Source organism: Stenella coeruleoalba, assembly GCF_951394435.1.
Source record: "Stenella coeruleoalba genome assembly, chromosome: 4".
Lineage (NCBI taxonomy): Eukaryota > Metazoa > Chordata > Mammalia > Artiodactyla > Delphinidae > Stenella > Stenella coeruleoalba.
Window position 1 is genome coordinate 21,930,372 of NC_137149.1, and position 24,073 is coordinate 21,954,444.

The 24,073-nt window shown below is 39.2% G+C and overlaps 2 protein-coding genes across 9 annotated transcripts in view; one reads left to right on the forward strand and one right to left on the reverse strand.

Annotated features, from left to right (window-relative positions):
* The window catches only part of LOC307185630 (uncharacterized protein), a 293,961-nt gene that overhangs the window by 92,016 nt on the left and 177,872 nt on the right, over positions 1–24,073 (forward strand). The gene's annotated exons all lie outside the window — the stretch shown is intronic.
* SYNPO2 (synaptopodin 2) overlaps positions 17,568–24,073 on the reverse strand; it is a 173,227-nt gene continuing 166,721 nt past the window's right edge. The window contains exon 5 of one of the 3 annotated variants that reach the window (XM_079919936.1): positions 17,568–22,321. In XM_079919936.1, coding sequence (XP_079776062.1) covers positions 21,782–22,321 — 540 coding nt within the window. In that variant the 3' untranslated portion in view covers positions 17,568–21,781. Of the gene's footprint in view, positions 22,325–24,073 lie in introns of all 3 variants that reach the window. The other 2 variants (XM_079919935.1, XM_079919937.1) reach the window with 2 other exon arrangements.

Consider the following 24,073-nt stretch of genomic DNA (forward strand, 5'->3'; position numbering starts at 1 on the left):
ATTGTTCCTGGAGAACAAAGGTTTTGAAGTTCAGGCAGTCTAGGGTCAAACTGTAAGCAGGCATAAGGAATGAGACAGCGTGACCATTTGCCCTCTTATTTTGAAATATAGTTTACACCCACTAACTATCCACATGGTATGATGTAATATTTCAGGGGAGGCACTGTTAGCTGTGACTTACAGGTATCACTGTTGTCTGGACATGAGTGATTTCTAGAATTTATTTCTCATGAAGTAAGATTTTATATGTAGTGCTTTAGTGCTTAGAAATTAATGTTACATACATATTGATAATTCTTAAATACCAAGTTAATTTTTTTTATATCTGTTCCCAATTCTGAACTATATACCATATTCTTTCCTATATTGCAGTTGTCTCTATCATAATTTTTCTCATGAGTTTTGATTACATAAAATTAATAGAAAGCTTCATCTTTCTTTAAGTATTGCCTTTTACTTCTCCCTGCATGGCCCCCAGGGATAGATAATATTGCTGATTAAATATTTAACCTTTTAATAACATTTTCTGAATTCTGCTCACTTCCTACTTTCCTTAAGTAATAACAGTCACTGCACATCAGAATACATGCTCTCAGTCAAGCAATGTGATTTTGATTCCTAAGTCCAGGTCATATGATATTCTTCAAAGCTGTTGCACCATCCACTAGTCATTCCTGGAATGTACTTCCTCCTCAACTACATCTCTTGCCTCCGTTTAAAACTGCTATTAAATTTCCTTCTATAGATTTCTTACCTGCCCACAATACTTACTGAATTTATTGTCTTCAGAGAATAAAGGATAGCGATAACACTAAGAGAAGAGGGTAAGTGTGTTCATTGTAGCCACTTTCCATCAGTGATCCAGGAAATCATCCACATTCTTCCAACCATATATGCCAACCTACCTGCTTCTGTAATGTTATATTTTGCCTTCTTTCCTATTATAACAGATTAATTATCCATGCTGTTATTTAGAATCAAACCCTCCACTTGTGCACTGGATCCTCTCTAACAGCCTCACTTCATTCAGGTTCACTGCTTCATTGTCATTACAAAGACCTTCTCTAACAATCTAAAATAACAGCTTTCCCACATCATTGCCTTCTATCCCCTCAGCCTGTTTTACTTTTCTTCAAGGCAATTATCATTACCTGAAATGATACTATACATTTTCTTGTCTCCTTCCACTTAGAACAGAGGTTGGCAAACTATGGCTTGAAGGACAAATCTGCCTGCCATCCGTTTTAATTAAAAAATTTAATTTTAAAATTTAGGCTTTAAAATTTTTATTGGAACTCAACCATGGCCATTTGTCTGTCTTTCTCTGATGGCTTTGACATTTACAACAGAGTTAAGTAGTCATGAAAGAGACTGTATGGATCACAAAACCTAAAATATCTATTGACACTTTATAGAAAAAGTTGGCCCACCCGGCACTAGACCTCAAGCCACACAAAGGAAAGTACTTTATTTTGTTCCCTGCTGTATCCCCAGTGCCTAGAAGAATACATGGCACTCGATAATTATTTGTTGAAGAAAGAAAAAAAGAAAGAATGAATAAATGGATCATCCCTGCACCATCTTGATTCAGTCTTCTCTGTTTTCATTATCCTTCTATTTTCCATAAACTCTGTCCTCTGATTTGTTTCTTCCATTAACCTTTTTTTTTTCCCCCCACATGCATCAAATTTCCAGTTGGAGGAAAAACCCTAAAAATAGCTAAGTAACTTCTGGAAATATGAAACTTAAGTTAGAGGAATTTTTTTCCTCTGGCAATAATATATATTTTTTTCTTTGCTAGCATTTGTATCATTGTGTTCATTTTGGAGCAAAAACTCTGTCAGGAAGAAATGATATTTCTTTTAATAGTCATCCTTCACAACTAGTTACCTAACATATTTCTTGATACTCTTGGCAATTTTTGCTAATAATGTTGGCATTTTTTAACCTTTTTTTTTTTTTTTACTCATTTTATGGAGTTTGATTTTTATATTTGGTTGACTGAGCACTTTTTATTTTAATATGTATTATGTGTATTATGTTTACCTCTTCTTCAGTTTTTGCTCATGAGTGTCTATCCAAAAAGTAAACTCTCCTGACACATGCAGTTGTTTTGATTTCACAACTTACCCATGCCGGAGATACTTTCCATACTAACTTTGATCTCTTGCAGATGGGGAGCAAAACCAGTACTAGATAAGCGAACTTTCTATGCCTATACTTAAAACAAAAGAAAACAAACACAAATCTCTGCTGGATCTGATTTCTCCTAGGTGACTAAAAATTCTGTGAACCTGTGAAATCTGGAATGTGCTGGCAACAGAGAGCTGGGATTATCTATTAGAATCTTGGATTATGTATTTGAAATAGGAGGTTAAAGCTCTAATGTATCCAAAAACAATCTAAAGTGTGAGTTATTATTGCTCCCTTAGAGGGAAATTACAACTGTATGATATCTGTGGTAAAAATATGTGACTCTGAATATATAATTATTCACGTGATAAGAGTGGATGCACCAAATCAGATCCATCAGAGCTGTCCTGACATGATCACTTCTGTAATTTGCTTCTAATACCAAACAGACCTTCATGGTTCCTCAGTCAAGGTGATTTGCTGCTGCCTTATCATGAGTAATGATGAAGACACTTGTCTCCTCTCTCTGTCTCTAGCTCTGACCTCACTTATTTAAAATTCTGAGGTTCACTCCTGACAGATCTTCAGTTCACATTCCACCTCACCTACATACAGCTCTATAGCTCCTTAGTTATAATTTATTTGAGTCTCATAAGTAGTGATAATGGCCGAGAAGCCGGATGAAAAATTTTTATTTCTAAATACCTAAGTAAATTCCTAAGTCTATTTCAAAATATAAAGTTTGTAAATAATAAAAAATTTTTCTTTAATAATAATGACATCCCTAACTAACTTTGATGTTTCCTAGTTTTCTAATTACTGTGCTGGTAAAGACAACTAAGATACTGGGAAACAGAAAGATTAACCTACATCATGTAATGGAAAGTTTTTTTTTCTTAACTATTGGTTTTTGTTTTATTTTTGAACTCCAGTAGATTGTTTTTGCTTGTTTTTCATAAATCTCTGGCATTAGGTACTCAAAATAAACAAAATTTACCAAGTTTATTAAACATGTATATGATTTTTTGGTAAAAAGGGAACCTTCATATTACATGACAGCATAATATAATTGAAAGAAGTAAGTTCCTGGGAATCAGGAGACCTTGACCTGGAATTCCTTCCATTGTGTGATGCTAAACAGGTCACATAACTTCTCTGGGATTTGATTTCCTCATCAGTGATGGGCGAAGTTTGAATTACGTGATCTCTCTTCCCTTGCAGTCTTACACTGGAATAGTCTCACACTCTATTTTAAGGGCCTCTGTCATATGTGTTGTGGAAACAAACTCACAAGCTGGAATCCAGGTATATATTCCTACTTCCAATTTTTATTGCTTACTTTCAATATTTCGCTCAAAATGAGGATCAAATTAAATTCTTTTACTCATCTTTTGTTATTCCAAAGGCACACCCAAACATGGGTGTGTGAGAAAAATGTTCAAACATTTGTAAACAATCAACTTTCCTAATGTGAAGGCCAACCAAGCAAAATCCTAAACAGGGCAAGGCAATGAAAACAGTCTAAGTTCTGGCTTGGACTCCTTTAAGGGGTCCAGAATTAGGATTCTTTGTTAACTGTATCTTTTTTATCTCTCATTCTTCTACAGCTGTGTTTTATTGCTTAAGGCAAAAATGGTGCAGAAAGATAATGCAACTGACTCATTGAAACATAAATCTCAGCATAATGATTTAAACACTATGACTTTGTATTAGGCTGATCACCAAGCAATGTGATCAGGCAACTTGACTCAACATCAGACTGCACAAACCGTGAAGGGCAACCTGACGTTTTGGGTGCCCAGACCAAGCCTGTTGCTAAAAACAGCTTAAAGCGTTGGTTGAAAAAACTCTTGATTGTTTGTATTCATGAGCTGGAATACTCAGGCCATGAAATCAGTGAAGTTGGGAAGCCAGAGAAGTAAGCATAGTACATCTTCTGAGTGTATTTTCTGACGTGGATGAACTTGAGGGTTGATTTTTACATCTTTGCAATTTTATGGGGATGGGTGACACCAGGAGGAGAAAGAATGGCACCTTTGCTAGTAACCTGGCAGGAAAGGGAATCTGGAAAAGAGAAATGGAAAAATGTCTACAAGGAATTTTCAAATGGTCAGCTCTGGAGTGTGTGCTCTGAACTTTCTCTTCCTTTGTTTCCATAAAATCCTTTGTCAAGTCCACATTTCTCAGCAATATTTTTCTGTGAAGTGGATTCATTATTTTGTGTGTGGTTGGGGGAGGATGTTGAGGAGCTCAAAGAGAAGGACCAGGAGACAGATGAAATCCGAGTTACATTTATACCCGATCTCCTAATTTAAGCTGCCAAGGATACTTTTTCAAACATAGGGGAGAGGGTGGGGAAGATTGAATGGGCTTTGAGTAAAAACAGGAAGGTTGTTTTCTCTGAAAACTCAGTATGATGTTTGGATAGTGCTGCTTAACCCAGACGCCAGAGTAAGACACAAACTGGGAAGACTCATCCTTCCCTCTCTGGCCTAAAGCTGGACATCCTCTGTGGAGGAAGTACACAGCCGTCTTTTTTGAACCCACAGTCCTGAGCAACCCTGAGCCACAGCACAAGATCTGGCAGTAAAACAGTCATGTGTGTCAGGAAATATACCCTGGGCATGTGGACTTGCTATTGTTAGCCTGGAGGAAATAGCAGGACAGAGAGGCTAAGAAACTTGCTCAAGGTCACAAAGCAAGGAAGTGACAGCACTGGGATTTGAACCTAGGCCACCTGACTGCAGAATCAGCTTCCTCACCACCATACTAGATCCTAGAGGATAGGTTCTGGAAATCAGATATCTGGGCTGTTCCCAGGCTCCACAACTGTATTCAATAGACTGCAAGCTCCATTGAAGTAAACTGGACAAGGCAAGGAGTATGTCTGCTCCACTCATCACTGTACACTCAGCAGCTGTTAAATGATAGGTATTCAGTGTAAGGCCAACTGGCCCGAGGCAGGGGAACACAATCAGATTCACAGGTTGCATCAGACCGAAACTCTCCGGACCACCCAGTTCCAGAAACTGACCTGGAGACATTCCGGACCACCCAGTTCCAGGCACTGACCTGCGGACTTTGCACCCGGCCCAGCTTACCGCCTTCCGAGGGGCGGGACTAACCGTTCCCCAGGATACCCGAAAAGACCACCAAATAAGGAATACCCTGCGCCCTCCCAGATTCACCACACCCCTTTCCCTTCTTCCCCTATAAAATCTTGCCCAACCCTCGCCCGGGTGCGACTTCTCTGGCCCCTTTCTCTCGGACCAGTGAACCTCGCCCGGGAGCGCTCCCTAGTAAAGCTCCCTTGAAGCTTTCCTTTGTTTCGCGGTGCCGTTTGTTAAGATCCGACCTTACATTCAGTAAATATTTACAGAATGAGTAAAATGAAACATATCACTACATACACAGGATGTCTTCTCTCATCCAGACTGGAATTCTCTATGCTGTACAAGTCGGTAGGATGTACAAACTAGAGCAGAAGTACTTTATTTTATTTATTTTTTTAGTTTTGGCTGTGTTGGGTCTTTATTGCCGCTCGTGGGCTTTTCTCTGGTTGTGGCTAGCAGGGGCTACTCTTCATTGCGGTGTGCGGGCTTCTCACTGCAGTGGCTTCTCTTGTTACGGAGCACGGGCTCTAGGCACGTGGGCTTCAGTAGTTGCAGCACACGGGCTCTGTAGTTGTGGCTCACGGGCTCTAGAGCGCAGGCTCAGTAGTTGTGGTGAATGCGCTTAGCTGCTCCGCAGCATGTGGGATCTTCCCGGACCAGGGCTCGAACCCATGTCCCCTGCATTGGCAGGCGGACTCTTTTTTTTTTTTTTTAATAGATCTATTTATTTATTTTTGGCTGCGTTGGGTCTTCGTTGCTGTCCGCAGCCTTTCTCTAGTTGCAGCCAGCGGGGGCTGCTCTTCGTTGCGGTGTGCGGGCTTCTCATTGCGGTGGCCTCTCTTGTTGTGGAGCACGGGCTCTAGGTGCATGGGCTTCAATAGTTGTGGCGCGTGGGCTCAGTAGTTGTGGCTCGTGGGCTCTAGAGCGCAGGCTAAGTAGTTGTGGCACATGGGCTTAGTTGCTCCGCGGCATGTGGGATCTTCCCCGACCGGGGCTCGAACCCGTGTCCCCTACATTGGCAGACAGACTCTTAACCACTGCGCCACCAGGGAAGCCCGGCAGGCAGACTCTTAACCACTGCGCTACCAGGGAAGCCCCAGAGCAGAAGTACTTTAAATTGTTATTTTGCTTTAAAAATGAAAGAGAATGATCTCTGATAAACTCATAGAGATTAAAGGAATATGACACACCAACTTTATAAATGAGTGACCAGACCCAGAGTGATAAGGAACGCTGCCAAAATCACACCGTCAGTAAGGGCCAGGACGGTGTTAGAATAGGCAAACCAAGCATGTATCAGGGAGGGGAGAGAGAGAGAGAGATCAACTCTAACCAGCTCGTTCAAAATGTAAAACTCACAAAGTCTAGAAAAACAGTAGTCCTAATTTCAGTGTACAGGTAAGTTATGTGTCATTAAAAATATTAAAGTGTTATTTGAATTACATAATGGGAACCGTGGTGGACCCATAGTCTTTTCTGTGCTGGGACCTAGAAAGATCTAAGTCCCACCCAAGCCAGAACCAGGAAGTGGACTCAGACGCCTTTGAAGAAAAAGGCTTTAGTCTCCTAGGCCTTCCCTGATTTCCAAGGATTCAAGCAGTAACTAATAAGGGAAGTGAAAGAATGCAGAAACAAGGAAAAGCAGACAAGAAACAATAATAGTTCAGTGATAAAACACAATCCTGGCCCTTACTGATGGTGTAAACTTGGAAGAGTCCCTTACCACTCTGGGTGTAGTTGCTCATTTATAAAGTTGGTATGTCATTTTCCTTTAATCCCTAGTTCCTCCTCAAGGGATACCCGTAACAATCCAACACGTATCTTTAAGTTGTTCTGCAGGAACTAAGACCCCCCCCACCCAGGTGGAGGATGATGACTTCATGCTGAGCACAAGCTTGTACACCCCAGACTGGTCAGACCCAGGTTGATGATTGAGATTCCTGAAACACCACCCTGTTACCTCACCACCAACCAATCAGAAGAAAGTCATGCACTCTGCAACCTTCACCCCAAATGTTGCCTTTAAAAACTCATCCCTGAAAGCCATCGAGAAGTTTGGGTCTTCTGAGTATGAGCTGCTTGTTCTCCTTGCTTGGCCCTCGCAATAAACCTTTCTCTGCTCCAAACTTGAATGTTTCAATTTGTTTGGCCTCCCTGTGCGACAGGCACACAAACTTAGGTTCGCCAACACTCTTTCTCCCTTTTGTCACATGGAGCTATTGTGTCAAGGGCCTGGCTTGATTCTGAAGGAGATGCTGAAGGAGGGGCGAAGTAGGGAGAAGGAATGTGGATGACGGATTCCCAGCCCATTATTCCTTTTGCTCATTATTCCTTGAGGCCACAAATGACACAAGGAAGAACTGGACTCATTAGTCATGTTCTTTGTCTTTGTCATATGTCCTTCTTCCCTTTTTCTCCTGCTTCGAACCTCCCTCTTCCCCTCACTTCTTCACCACAGCAAACATGTTTTAATCTGAAATTTTAGTCAGGTCACAGGATCGGTGTGAACCTGATGACACTGAGTGAGCCAGCGTGATGCATTTTCTGTTCATAGCTCAGAACCTCGGTATTCTGCTGTTCCTGAAGTATTTGTCACCTTTCTTTTCCTTCACTGTTTTCTAGTTCACTCCTCTTTTAGGGCATGTGGGTGGTAGGAAAGGAGGGAGACAGTAGGAGACTCTGGGTCGGAGGCCCCACCCTCCTGCTCTACTCCAGGGGAGGACTGGGGGGTGGCGCTGGGCCACTCCCACTCAGCGCTCCGTCTGTGGGCACAGGAGGAGGCCTGTGCCGCGCCCGCAAACCCTCCCAAATCGCTGTTGACTTTTCTTTAGGCTTTATTTACAAAAATTTGTGACTACAGATAATCATCTAAGTCTTGGAACCAGAGGTGGGTGCAGGTTTTGTGGAGCCTCAAATATGTCCAAATTTGGGGCCCACTTTAAGAAAATAAAGACCTAAAGTTAAAAATATAAAATTAGCACAGAACTTTAGAAGGGGCCTCTATAAATCAAGTCCCTTAAACTACACGAAACCAGCTTAAACTATATTAACTTCAGGCTAAATCCTGGGAGGGCTTTTGACTTTTAGACTGAAGACTTTTATTTTGTGACTGTAAATAAGTTATGAGGGCAAAGATTGTTTCATATGCCTTTTCCACTTCTCCAACATTTAGCCACAGCACCTACTACTGCTGGATGATAAGTACTGGTCCATGAATTGTGTTGTTGTGGATGAAGCTATCTGATAGGCAGGCATCGTGCTAGACTGATGGGATCACTATAATGAATTGCTCTGGAAACATTTGGCCCTAGAAGTGGTGGGGACATAAGGGAGGAAAAGGTCAGTTCTATTTGGGGCAGAGACAGAGTAATCAAAAAAAACTTCAGAGACAAGTTGATCCGTGAGTTGAGACTCGAAAGATGGGTCGAGGTGTGGGGATAGTGTTGAAAGGCGTTTAAAGCAGAGAGAGAAGTATGAGCCGAAGCTTGCTGTCTGAAACCACATAAGGAGTTCATGGAATTGTAAGTAGTTTGGTGTGGGAGGAGTGTGAAGCACTAGAAGAAGAGGGGTTATTAGCAAAAGGTAAGGCTGAAAGGCAGGAAAAGATGAAATACCAGAGGGCTTCACAGGAGTTGGGACTTTAGTCTGTGAACCATGGGGAGCTGTTGATGGCTTTGATGCCAGGGAAGACCACAACGTGCATTTTTGCAATATTATTCTGGCACTTGTATGAAGAACAGACTGGGGATGCAGCAGCAAGACACTTAAGACCCCACTGCAGTAAAAGGCCGGGAAGGGCTGATCGAATGCTGTGACAATGGTGGTGGTAGGGCAGGCGAATAACCAGAGATGCTAAGGAGGGAGCTCACAGTGTTTGGTGACTGATGTGTTGAGTAAGGGCTGGGGTGAGGAGAAAAGTAGGGCAATGATTTCAGTCCTGGCTTAGGTAGTTGGGTGGATGGTGGTGGAACCAGGGCATGTAGGAAAAGGAGCAGGCTATGGGGGAAGTGAAGTCTCTTCTGAATCGATGCTGTTTGAGAATCACTCAAGCAGTAAAGTCTAGTGTGATTCAGGGCTGAAGCTGAAGGGATCATTGAGTCAAGCTTGGATATGGATTATCTGTCATCAGGATGAGGTGGTTGTAATTGAGTTACTCAGGGAGAGCCTTCGGAAAGAGGAGGGCAGCGGCAGGGTTGGAGCACTCAAGTTAAGAACAGGTAAAGGCATTTCCACATTTGCTCCGTTGGAAGTTTTGGAAACCTACTAGCTGCTACCTGTGTCAAATGGCACAAATGCTCCTGTAGCAGGTCCAAAGTACTCTGTCAGCTCCTTCTCTTCCCTGGCTAAGAAATATTTAGCTGTGTCCTGATTAAATCCTACCTACTGTCCCCCATGTAGGGTTGGGTCCCCCAGCCGTGTGTACTACATTCAGCACATATCACAGTTTAATTGGTGGTTTCATTTTTTTGTGTCTCTGTCTCTAGTCAGGAGCTCCATGAAGGCAGGGAATCGTAGATCTCATGCTTACTCCAATGCCTGGCTCATTATAGGTGGTCAATAAATAGTTTCTGAAGTGGTAACTGTGGATGGAAATGGGTGCCTGCAGGTGATTGCCACTGGATAAGAGAGCGAAATGGGGATCCAGTTAATTCCTCTGGGAGAAGTCCTTGCTGAGCAGTAATCTCTACTTGGTGCCTAGTACATAATGTGATTTCTATAATGGCATTCATGATAAGGAAAGTTCTTTATTTTAGCAACAGATTTGTCATTTATTAAAAAATCAGTGTATAATAAATCTTATCATGTAATGTGTAGAGAGCTGTGCTCCTGTTGGTTTTATTTAGAAATAAGTAAGATTTAATTACATTCCTGGCACCAAGTCATTACTTTTTCTTTATACAGAGATTAAAAGGCCAGTCTCTGGAATCAGAATGCCTGGATTTGCATCCTGAATCTGCCACTTACAAATGTGAGGCCTTGGGGAGGTAACTTGACCATTCTATACCTTACTTTCCGTATCTGTAAAATGGAGGTCACGATAGTAACTTACTTATAGAGTGATTGTCTGGGGAATTATATAACTTAATATGTAAACAAGGGCTGACATGGTAAGCACCCAATGATCATTAGCCATTCTTACTGTTATCTGGTGGTTTGTTTACTTTAAGAGCAGTTTTCCATGGTAAAGTTTAAAATGTCCACTCTTAATATCAGTTCGGTATGTACAAACATAGAACTTTTTATTTTCCCTCCTAAATTTATTTCTCACTTTAAGTCTTCCTCATCTCAGTAAAATTATGCCATCCAACCAATGATTCAAACCATAAAATCTAAAAATAAACTGCAGTGCCTCCCTTTCTTTTCTGCCCACGTCTAATACATTTCCAAGACCTGTTGAGTCTATCTTCCAAATATAACTAAAATCTGTATGTGTTTCTTCCATCTCCAGTGACTCCGCTTTAACCATTGTTTGCCTGGACTTCTGCAAGAACTTCCCAATTCGTCTTCCTATGGTTACCCTTGCCCTGCTTCAATTCATTTCCCTCATTTTTAAATGCACAGGTTAAATGTGCATTTAAATGCCAGTTCCACTGGCTAGGAACCCTTCCATAGCTCCCATGGTTTTTAGGAGGAAATCCAAATTCCTCATTATAGCCTACAAAGCATGCAAAGCATTCATGAGCTGTGGCTGCCCTTACCATCTTACCTCTCCAACCATTTTCACCAATGTGGCTAGAGCCACATAAGCCTCTTTCTTTCCTTGATCATAGTGATCATTTTCTTCCCTACTGCCTTGCAGTCCTCTCTGCCTGAAATGCTCTGCCCCAACTCTTTACCAGGCTAGACATCTTATCCTTGAGATCTTCATTAGAATACTAAGTGCTTGGAGAAGGCTTTTCTGACCCCTCTTTCTAAGATGGCCTTCCTCAGTTATTCGCTCTCTTATCTGCTATCTGTTACTTCCCTGGTATTATTTGCTTGTTATTTTCTGTTATCTGCATTTCTTGGTAGAAATAGCTCCATGAGGGCAGGGACATTATCTGCCTTTTTACCACTGTGACCCCTGTGCCTAGCAGAGTACCTGGCACAAAGAAATATAATGAATATTTACTGGAAGAACTAAAAGACTGAATGAAAGCTATTGGGGCAAAAATTGACTTGGAAATCAAGAAACCGTAGTACTCTCAGTGTACTCATTCATTCATTCAAGCATGTATTGAAGACCTACTATGAGTCATCCATGTGATTTATTAGGTGTTAGAATAAAAGATAAGCAAGAATAAAAGATAAGCAAGTCATTGTCTCTAATATTGAGTATAACTGAAATATTATAGAAATGCAGAGGAAGGAGTTTGGAGAACGAAATGATTTAATGAGTGATATCTTAGCTGCTTCTTAAGGATGAACAAGTTCACAGGCTAGGAAAGGAGAAGGCATTTTAGACAGAGGGAAGAGTATACTCAAACACATAAGGGAAGGAACCCAAACAGCAGGATTGTGGAAATGGATTATTGACCAGCTGGAGCAGTGGTGGGAGCCAGAGCAGGAAGAAGGATAGATTGGTGCTTGATAAGGCAGAGCTGGGCCTTCAGCAAAAAGGAAGAGAAAACCATTATGAAGAGTTTAAGGAATTCAACATTAACAGGTCTGAGTTAATTATAATTATAATAGAATTATATATAAATATAATTATAATAGAAAATAATGGAACTGGGGATGGAAAGACACAGTATGATGCTATTTTAATAGTTCAGGTAACAGATGATGAGGACCTAGACTTGCAGAGTAGCACTAGGAGTAGAGAAAAGTGGTTCTGCACTCCACTGGGCATTTTGTCCTAGCTAGGTCTCAATTTTCTTTCTGCAAAATGAGAGTTTTGATTAGATAATCGCTATGATACTTTTCAGCATCATGATCCCATACATGCCTTAGAATTTTTCTTTTGTTGTAAATTTATCTATCTAGTTTCCTAAACATGGAGAGGCCATGCCGTCTACATCTTTTTATCATGTATATATAGATAAGTGCAAATAGAATGGGCTGTGAAACAGAAATGGCCAAGTTCAAATCCTTGATCTACCACTTTCTGTTAGTATGACCGTGTCAGTTATTTATGCATTCTATGCCTCAGTTTCTTCATCTGTAAATGGGGATATTAACAGTATCAAATGTAAAAAGTTAGAAAGATTAAAAGAGACAATAGAGTTAAAACGTTTAATACAGGATTTGGTACATTTCCAGTATCTATAGTGACTATCATCATCATCACTCTTTCTACTTTGCAGAGTGCTTATCACCTAAAAAATACTTACTGTATTCTTTTTTTTTTTTTACTTACTGTATTCTTGATGAGTGATTGGATGAATGCAGTGAAAGAGAATAATCATTCAAGTAAATTATGTCAAATAAATCCCTATTAATTGTTTTCTGGATTATTGAATAAGATTGTTGTTAATTCTGTGAAAATAGATAAGCAACAGCTAAGTCTCCAGTGCAAATCTGCACCTTGCCATGTTTAAGAAGGTTCATTTGGATTGACATATGTGATGAAATCAAAGCAGATCAGAAGAATATGTGGCAGAATTGCCTAGATTTTGTGACACTTCTCCGATTTTTTTCTGTTTTTGAAAATGCATAATAATTAAACTCTTGTGACTTTGTCATAATTTTTCACATATCATCCTGTTGAAAGATTTTCACATCATTCTTGAACTTGAACTGTTTGTTTATGTGGGTATAATAGACTGGCAATTTCCAGACTTCAGAGCTGCTTTAGTTAGAATGAGTTATTATTGTAGTCAACTCTGACTTTTTCTGCTTTACTCTTTTAGAAGCACAAATATTATACATCTTCCACTACTTCCACTCCTTCTCCTTCATTTTGTGTTTCTCCACTTTGGGAGGATTTGAGGATGGAGATAATGATAGAGTGCACCATAAAACTATCCCCTCGATTGCCAATGACATCATCTCTTGTCTGTAGAACAGGAAGGGAGGAGGGATGTTAACATGGGCCGTGTCTGGAAAAACATCACATTGGTTCAGGTCTATACACATCAAGCGCCTTAAGAGCTTAAAATGGAATTGGTATTACAGCAACATTCATGTTTGAAAATGGCATTGTACCAAAGGTAGGATAATACTGTCGTCTTAAATTTAGCAGATACTGGGTTAGAAAAGCTCTGCAATCAATTCTTTGAAGAAGGAACACAACATTGAAAGGAAAGAGAACCTGGTACTCATTTTGGCTTTCAAAATCCCTCCTGTGTTTCATTATATGGTGTCTAGGTCCCCTTCTCATTTTAATAGTCCATGAGTTTTGGAAACTTACCAAAGATATTCCTATTTTAGTTCTTAATCTATTAAAATAATTTCAGTATCAAAGCGTTTTTGTGGCATATTTAATTTTAAATGCTTTGAAATCAAGACTATTTAGCAAAGGATAAAATCTTAGATTATGCTGCAGGAAAAGAAGACGGCACATTACTTAATCTGCCAAATGCAAAAGAAAAAAAAAGATTTATTCCTGTCAACTGGAAAATAAATGTTCCAAAGATTGTAACCACATCTGTAACATATATTGATGGCTTGGAGGAAGGCTGGGTCACCCTAGTGCTCACTCAGCCATTACCGTCTTCCCAGAAATTAGAGAAGTGGGGCTACTGGGGGTCACTCTTTCAGCACAATTCCCTGTTCTCTGTTCTGTTGAAAGAGTTTTAAAGAGCAGGCCAGCTGGCAGCCATGCTGTGTGTTTGGGACAGGGGTGGTGAGATGAGGAGGGTGAGATGGGAGGAGGAGGCACTGTGGCAGAGGAGGGAGTGGGCAGTAATGGGGGAGGGAAGGGACATTTAGGGGGTACCCTAGTGTTGACTGATTTAGTACAAAGTGTTCAAGGAGGCAAACCGTGCTTCCTTTTCACAGAAAAGACTTGACAGCTCTCCATGTCCTTCTTTCCTTGGACCGTCCTCTCTCAAATGTATCTTCCCCACTGCTGCCAAAATGAACTTCCTACCAAGAGGACTAGGTCAGGCCAGTTCCTGTTTAACATTCTTTAATGGCTGTCCATGGTTGCCTGACAGCAGGAATAGGCAAACTATGGCCAACAGCCCAAATTTGGCCTAATGCCTTATTTAGTTATTTATTTATTTATAGCTGCATCGGGTCTTAGTTGCAGCACGTGGGATCTTCGTTGCTGCATGTGGGATCTTTTTGTTGCGGTGCGCGGGCTGGAAGCAACCCTTTGCTGACTTAAGTGGTTGGAAAAAAATTTTTTTAATAATATTTGATGACTTGTGAAAATTATATGAAATTTCAATTAGAGTCTCCATAAATAATATTTTATTACGCCAGGCTCATTCATTTTCATATTAGCTGTAGCCACTTTTGTAGAGTTGAGTCAAAGCCATATGCTTCTCTTAGCCTAAAGTACTTAGTATCTGGCCTTTTACAAAAAGAAAAAGTTTATCCTTCCCTGTGGGATAAAATCCACTGCTTTCTGACTCTCCCTTTATTATCCAGCAATAACACAGAACTGCCTGGAGTTTATTAGCTGTGCCCTCTGTCTGGAATGGGCTCTTTCTTTGCTGTACTCACCTCTACCAATAGAGGTGAGTACAGTCACTCAATCTTTAAGACTCAACTCTGCCATGAATTCTTCTAAAAGGCTTCTCTGAGGACCTTTTCACCCTGCATACAGCAATCCTCCCACCCTTAAGGCTGGGGGTTTTTTTGTTTTGCTTTTTGCTCTTCTCTTAATCTCTGTGTACAATCCTATCAGTATTCTTGTCTCCTTACATTGTACCTTCTATTAGTACTATCAGCTCCCTGGGGACAGAGGCCACATTTTATTCACTAATACATCCCTGGCATGAAGCATTGTATTTAGCCCTGAGTAGGTAAATGATAAAGGGTTGCTGACTGATAAGTGAATGCATCCATCTCCCCATGACAGTAGTTCCTGGAGCTGCCAACAAAAGGGCTTTATGTGCCCTGGTTAAAAGTGATACATTCTAGCGGAATTACTAAATGTCCACCAACTGTGACATTCCATTCTCCTTCCTCAGGTTCTCTTCTTAAAATCTGCAGAGTCTATAGCCATAGACTATGGTGAGCCCATTTATATTAGCTTTCCACTTAGGGAAAGGATTTGAATTTGCTCTTCCTTTAAACCCAATTCTGGGTACATTCACTGTACCAAGAAAAAAAGTCTAGGGCAGAACAGAAATATCATTCAGTGTTTTTAAACCTGCTCAGGCTGATAAAATTTAATGTTTCCTTTTGTCACAGAAATTAAAAATCAGGATGAGCATTACTTGCTGACCTTATAATTCTGCTGTATTCACCAAAGTCACAATTTTCTTAGATTAAAATCAAATCTTGCTATTGGTAACTTCAAATAATAATAACTCGGGAAAAATTCAAAATTGGTTAATTTAATGCCTGAAGGGAGATCTCTTAAAGTGAATGCAATGCATGTTTTATGGAAATATTTGTGCCATAAATATCAGTGTCTTCATGGTAGTAAAATCATTTGTTTTATACTTATGGCTAAAATTCACCCCCCTTTCTTTTTTATTCATCTTGGAATGGCCCTCTTTTAATGTGCTTTGTTAATTTTATAGCAGGGTAATGGTGAAATAAAAACGTGTTACAAATCATTTTGCAACTTCCTCAAGTAAAATATTTATAGAATTTGTTCATACCTCTGATTTTTTTCTACCTGATAGCACTTTAGTCCTTGAACAGTTAATTCTTATTTCTTTCTCAGTGCCTTCTTTTTTATGCAAAATGAGAAATCCAGATACTTTGCTTATTAAAACATCTTGTGGAAGTTGAATCTCTCTTGGAAACACTGTAAGATTTTCAAACACCACTACTGCAGAACACTGCAGGACATGAAACCTCTGCCCTCTTTTTGGTTATTTTCTTTATCAAATTCATGCTGGACCTAGGGCTTGGCTTAGCTGAGCATTGAACTTTGGCTGTTTTATCACAAAATCAGGGTTCTTATTCCTCTTCTTAGCCCCCTAGTAAGTATCAGCTTCAATCAATTAAAGGCATTTTGTATTGCTGATAATCAGAGCTGTAGTTACTGTAGATAGAAACCGGAGAAGATATCATTCGAATTTAAGGAAAAAATTTAACTGGCATAAAGTTCCAAATAAAACCAAGTTATGAAAAAATAGGTAAAACCCCTCCCTATTTATTTATTTATTTTAAAATTATTCTTCTTCTCTGTCCTATTTACTTACTGGTCTGGCAGAAGGCTATGGTATGAATGACATGTAGAATAACAGGAAAAACTACCAACTTCTTGAAATGAGGCTAGTCCTGACTGGGTCAGGGATTGGCCCTGGGTCCTAAAAAGCTGCTGTGGACTCCTGTCATAGATTTCTCTGCTGCTTAAAAAATGGTTGCTCCATCCAAATGGGAGTAGGGGCAGTACAAACAGTGTATCTTCCCTAGTTTAAGGATGGCACTTTACTTTCCAGCATGTGCACTATACCTGCAGAATACAACTATAGCTCAGTTGTCTAAATGGATAATTTTTTCTAGAAGAGGTGATGCTGACGAAAGGCTAAGCAGGATCCTCTGAATGTTCGTAGTAATGTAGACAGGGTTCTTCAAGGTCAGTTTGGGCTTACATAAAATTGTGCCTTTGCCTACATATACCCCATTATAATTTATTTGGTAATTTAGGGCAAACCTCACATTTATTCAAATCATCATGGTGAGGCAGTCCTGCTCTACAAAGCCTTTTCAGACCCTCAAGTAATAAGCATAAATCTCAAAATGCTGAAGAGGTGGTGAAGCTTTTTCCTCTTGGCTGGAGGTGGGAATGGAGGACAGTTTATTAAGAAGAGTGACATAGGGACTTCCCTGGTGGCACAGTGGTTGGGAGTCCGCCTGCCAATGCAGGGGACACGGGTTCGAGCCCTGGTCTGGGAAGATCCCACATGCCGCGGGGCAACTAAGCCCGTGTGCCTCAACTACTGAGACTACGTGCCTAGAGCCTGTGCTCCGGAACAAGGGAAGCCACCGCAGTGAGAGGCCCACACACCACAGTGAAGAGTGGCCCCTGCTCGCCACAACTAGAGAAAGCCTGCACATAGCAATGAAGACCCAACGCAGCCAAAAATAAATATAAATAAATACATTAAAAAAAAAAAGCAAAGTGACAGAAAAGTCAAGGACAAAGAAGGTACAATGTAGCAACTCTTCACTACAACTTTAGAGAGGAAAAAATATCAGAGCAAGATACACTGGTGGCATTTCCTCTTTAAGTGGTTTTCATAAAATTACTTGATTTTTATAGGGGGGATTGCCAGACTCTTTCTAGAAATATAAACTGTCACATTTTATAATGCTGTGAATAATGAAATGTCCCTTTGTGAAAAATACTGCTCCATTAAATTTGAGAAGTCACAGATCCTGTTCTTTTCCAAAACCACTGAGGAAAAGTACTTTGCACTAAATACTTCTGGTATTATGTGGACTAGGGAAACACTGGCTAGTCCTGAAGCGTCTCTGTTGCTGTCTTCCTGGTGACTAGCCAGGGAATTGGACTCTCCTTGCCTCAGGCTGCCCGCTGGCTCCACGTGGAGATAACATAACTTATCTTTTGGCATGTTTTGAGATTTATAGTTTACTGAGTGCTAGGAATTCCTAAGAGGAAAGGGGCTTTTTCTACGGCATTAGCATCTTCAGTCATGTGAACAAAAAAAGAAGAGAGTGTCACTCATCATCTAGTTATACAAAGGGTTAAGTCGGAATCTGCTGCAGTTGGCCCACCGACAGAACAGTGCACCCTGAGGAAAATACAGCATGGAAAAAACGTATGAGGCATTCTGTGCTTTGGATAAACAGGCCCCTAGGTAGTTAAGAAGCACATCTCAGGAAGAATTTCAGTGAGCCCAGTTTCTTGCAGAAAAGCACAAAAATCATTAATTTGAGATATCTGTTCTATGTGATTAGCAATAATCTTTTACTAAGATGTTTGCTTGACTACCAGTATTTCCTAGCAAAAAAATTCATAGGTATACTGGCTCCTACCCTGCCTCTTCAGAGCAGTTTCTCAGAGCTACTGAGAGACTGTCTTCCTGGCTGTAGTCCTCAGTAAGACCCCAAATAAAACTTAAACTCACAACAAGTTTTTAAATGTTATAGCTAAAATGTTACCAGCCAGCATGAAATTCTTTTGATGTGTCTGGAAGCTGATACAGTAGAAACTAAAATTTAAAAATATGTAGTAGATAAGGTTAAATCTTTGGAGTGAAAACTATTTTAAAACAATTTTTTATAAGGAAAAATAAAAAGGCTGTTTAAGTTGATTTTCAAGTTAATATTTATTACTAATACAATTTTGATTTTCAGTATGCATCTTTCAAATACAGTCTATTGGGATTAACAAAGGTGGAAATGTTAAGCTAATAAGCAGGAGAACATAGTCTATTTTAGAAGAAAAGGTGTGGACAATGTAGATACTTCTACTTTAAAAGGAAATCAAATGTGAAAATCTACTTTCTCTTAAAAACAAACATTTCTACAGTTCCTATCTAATTATAATAACTGAGCCTATTTGATGTATTTTTTTATCCAAAGTTTCAATTGATTAATATATATATGTATATGCTTGAGCCCTAACTGTGTAGCCCTTTCCAGTGTGGGTGATGGGGCCAAAACATGAGACATATTCAGAGATAAATGGACTAGAATTGTGCAGTTATAAAACTTAAAATACAGCACAGTATTTAAATCATCTTAATAACAGACACTTCACACACATGCAATGATATATTTAAACTCAAGATGGAAAGGAGGTGCCATATTAGTGTACTTTTAGAGAATGCTTTTTAATCCATGGTAGAACAGAACTCTGTACCTATGTGACTGCTACTAGTAGAAAAATGTCTTACAACACATGTGGTATATATTTACAAAGCAACAGCTCTTCTCTAAAAAGACTATTATTTGGAATATAAGACAAACTGATTTTATTTTTGTGAGAACAGTAGTTATCTAGGTATTCTCAAAAGGAATCAGATATCAGCATGGCAACCTTAGCTCAAACACTAGCTTGAGTGTAAGCAATCTAACTTTACTCCTTTTGAGTAAACTGGAGATAAATACCCATACATTTTGTGATGATTTGACAATGGCACTTCTGCTTTTCAGAATTATGTCTGCAAAGTGTGACTTCTTGAAACATTGACTTCTAATAAAAATATGAGACAGTCATTTCCTTGTGAATGAAAAATGCATAACTTTCCTGCCATGTACTGTCATTTTCATGATGTCTAGAATAAATTCAAATAGCTTAATACCATGATTATTTTGATCTAGTGCATGCAAAGAGGGAGATGGTTGTTTTACAATAATATTTAAGTTTAAAATGTCTGCTTCTCTCTATTTTGAGTCTAGTGAAAGTTTTAGTGAATAATATAATGTATATCAACTTCTGGAATTGAAGTATCTAAAATCTAAGGAGTAAAGGAAATAACTTCTAGCATCATAAAAGAAAGCAACAAAATAGGATATGATCCTGTCACACAAAATCTTTTCTGCTAAATTCTGCATATCTTAAAACATTGACATGTAGAATAACTGAATCACTATAAGAATTTTTATGTGGGGATTCCTGAGAATTCCTGACAGATTAATCAATATACCAGACATTATTTTTTTAATTCTTTAGGAATCTTTAGGAATTCTTTAGGAATCAATAATTATATCTTATAATTTGAGAGAATTAATGCTGTATCAATTTAAGATAATTTAACACTATAAATTTAGAAAGTACTCTTCTTAATAACTGAACAAATTAGTATCTGGGTGACTCCATTACCAATAGAATTTACTGTGATTTCTTCAACTTTTTATTTCTTTGTTTCCAACATAAGGGATTACTTGTATCCTGGCAATTTAAAAAAATTTTATCCTGTGAAAGAGACCATCATAGTGATAAATTCAAGAGTCAAAAAAAGTAAAACAAAACAAAATAATCATATTTAGAAACCTAAGAAAGTTTTGAACACTCAAGATGTTTTCATTTTAAAATGTTCTCAATTCTTGTTTATGATGTAAAATACTTTGAATTTCCTTGTATTTAATACTTTGTGGGTATGGCAGTGAGGAGCAGGTGTTTGACTGATTGTCTCATGGTCATGCTAACAAGGCATGGGTCATGGAATTGTCCAAGCAACTGTTTAACTTCCTTTGAACATCCTAATGATGTCTTTCTAAAGAAGCACCACTTGTTGCATAGGCTTCTGTGGCATGCTTTCCATAACTAAATAAATGGTCATGACCTACGTTTGCATGATAACAGACACATCCTCTACCACTTCCTTAAATCCACTAATAGCTTTTTTGCTTCACATCAACCCTCACTCCACATAACACATAGCACAAAACCTGCCGCCCAACAATTCCTCTTGGACCTTTAATGATACATGTAGTGACACCAGGGACCTCATCCACTCCTAAACTTAATCTGATATTTATATGATGAGCAATAAAAATGCATAATGCATCAAGGGTCATTCTACAAATGAGAGAAACTCAGAATATCAGAGCTGTTAAGGATACAAGAGATTAAATAATCTGATATTCTCATTTGACAAATGAGAACGCCTGAACCCAGAATCTATTCCTGTCTCAGGCTACTGGCTTTAAGTAGATTAAAAATAAATCCTGTAGGGCTTCCCTGGTGGCGCAGTGATTGGGAGTCCGCCTGCCGATGCGGGGGACGCGGATTCGTGCCCCGGTCCGGGAGGATCCCACATGCCGCGGAGCGGCCGGGCCCGTGAGCCGTGGCCGCTGAGAGGCCTGCGTACCGCAAAAAAAAAAAAAAAAAAAGTAAATCCTGTACCTAAATCTTTCTATTCCCCACATATTACGCCATTTATCTCAAAAATCCGTCTGAAATGTATAATTGTCTTACTCTCAAATATTTATTTCTTTCTGAGAACATCTATATTTCAATTCCAAAAACCAAATTTTATCAGATTTTAAAATATATTTCAGAGAAATGCTTAAAATACCACCAAGGAAATCCTTTTTATGTAATTATTATTCATTGTCATATCCCCATTGAAAAATTCTCCAATGTTATATATTCTTGCTGTTACTGCTAATGACAATTAGCATACCATATTTCATTAATTCCATCCTAGACTAAGGCACATACAAGAAAATACTTAAATTTCATTTTAATTGAGAGAGTTTAGTTGCCTAGACTACTCCATATTAATGAAAAAAATGGAATTAAGATTATGAATTACGTATAAGTGCCATCAGCACAGAAAATGAATTTTTCTTCAAAGAAATTCTCTATGCATCTGCAGAGAAGGAAGTGATTCACACTCACATGTGCATACACACACACACACACACACACACACAAACTCAGATAAATGACCTATGAGAACAAGCCAAGATCAAAAGTGAATCTAAATCTGTTGGAAAAGTCAAAACCACTGCAAAGAAACATTAAAAAAAAATTATAAGTGGCACATGATCAGTTCTTCTAACTTTCATGTTTGGCGTCTCCATCCCCTAGGGTGTGGGTTATAGTTGCAATTGGTTACTGAAACACAGTAATCAGACCTGGTCTCCATGGACATTATTTCAGAATCATTTCTGGAAGGCTGCCTATAATATGCATATGGTACCTGTGAATCATGTTGGGAGTTGGTGGGCATACTATTATTGGGTAGGAATGCAACATTATACTCTTGCCTTCCAAATGAGCCCATATTGGCCTTCTGGGTTTGAGGGACATAGGACAGTCTTTCATTCCAATCCTCAGACGGCCCTGGAAGCACCTTCCTCCGAGCTGCTGAGACCACATTTGCCATAATGGATTCCTGAATGTTTCTGGGTCTGAAGGCATCATCCAGTAAACCAAAAGAAGACTTGGCTGCTGCTTCCCCAGGAGTTAGTCTCTTGTTTGCTTCCTCTAGCCCATCAGTTGGTTTGCTAGAGTAGCTATAAGCAGGCTGGTATACCCAAGGAGATGTTGTAGAGATGGTGGGTGGGACTGGTCTTCCAGGAAGAGAAAGAGAGCGTCCACTCTGCTAGAAATAATGAAAATGTTAATATATCTCATTCATGTTGGTTTATGCTGATTGACTGTTATTCCAGTGTATTCTCCACACCATTACTAAGCACTATAAAAATCAAATCACCACAATGCTTAGTCCTAAAGCCAAGATAGGCTGCCTCTACCCGGTGTATTATTAGTGCTGGTCTGGGACTTGGCCCTCATTTAGGACCTTGCTCCTCCTTGCTCTCCTTTTCTGAACCCATAGCTCCAATTGCTACCATCTTTCTTAGTCATAACCACCATGGCAGGTGCCCTGTCATCACTGGGAGCCACCCTTACTTCTGTCTGCACTCTTCATATTCATATCTATATCCACAGCCCACCCTCATTCTAATCCTGTTTTCCTGATACCAAATAAACTTAACATACTGATAACTCTGGAAACAGACCATGAGCTACTGGGCTTTGTACTTTTCCCAAGTGACTTTTAATATGTTATATTGATCCACTGATTACAGCAAAAACAAAGAAAAACTACTTAGATGTATTCAGTGTTACTGGTCTGATGGAGTAGATCGCCTTTCTCCAGCCAGATTCTTTTTATACAATAGTGAAAATCACATCAATCTTTATTTTCTGAGTGTGGTGTATTGCCCATGTCTTGAAGGAAACATTTCAGCCACGTGTTTCATTTGTGCTTTGGTTCCTTTTATGTGTATTACATTCCTTATTTCCTTGAGAGTGTGTGTCCCTGAAATATTCCCTTGTATATGCTAAATGTTCAGTTTGTCTAATATGCAGAAATATAAATTACTGAAAGCCCTTTTATTCTCTCTTTTTACCCATTCTGTATTTCCAGGGACCTTGAAGTCTGGTTATATACATTATATTCTCACACATTCCCATTCACATGAGACCCTTAGACAAACTCTTGGCAAAAAGTATCAAAGGCACACTTAAGAGAAATGAGTCAACTTGGAAGTATCATAACATTGTGTTTCTTGAACAAAAAGCATTGCCATGCTTAAAAATGTGTTCAGATACTATAAATGGTTTCAACAGCTTTTCTTTCTTAATCAAGTTCTTAAATTTAAAATGAATAGCAACACCTGGATTTGGACAAAATGTCTCAGATTAAAATGTTTAGGTATTTCTGTTGTTGTTATTCCATTAGGCACACAAAGAAAGTGGGTGGTTCAATCTTGGTTTGCATATAAAGAATAAGGGAGTCAATATAATGAATCTTGATTCTCTCTTTTCAGTCATTAAAACTTTAGTAATAATGGGGAAATTTCCTGGCAGTCCATTGGTTAGGACTCAGCACTTTCACTGCGTGGGGCCCGGGTCCGATCCCTGGTGGGGGAACTAAGATCCCTCAAGGGACACAGCCAAAAGAAAAAAAAAAACTTTAGTAATAATGGTTGACTTTTAGCAAAAACTTGTTTTCATTAACCTCCTTCTCTTAATCTAAATCCAGTAAGTCACTATTTAAGGACTTGGTTTCTATTCCACATTGTTAGTGCATTGTTTTCATTCATTTATTCATTTAACAAAAATTTTATTGAATACCTAATGTTTCTAGGCACTTTCCCATGAGCAAAAGATACAAAGATGCTTCAGATAAAGTCCCTCTCCTCAGGAAGCATACAATCCAGTACAGTTTTTAGCTCTGCAATTGTGAGTTAGTCAATCAGAAGTCAATTTAGAGAAGAGACTCTTTACCTATCTTGACAGGACCAATAGCCAGTTTTGTACACTGTGAGAAATATTATCATTCAGC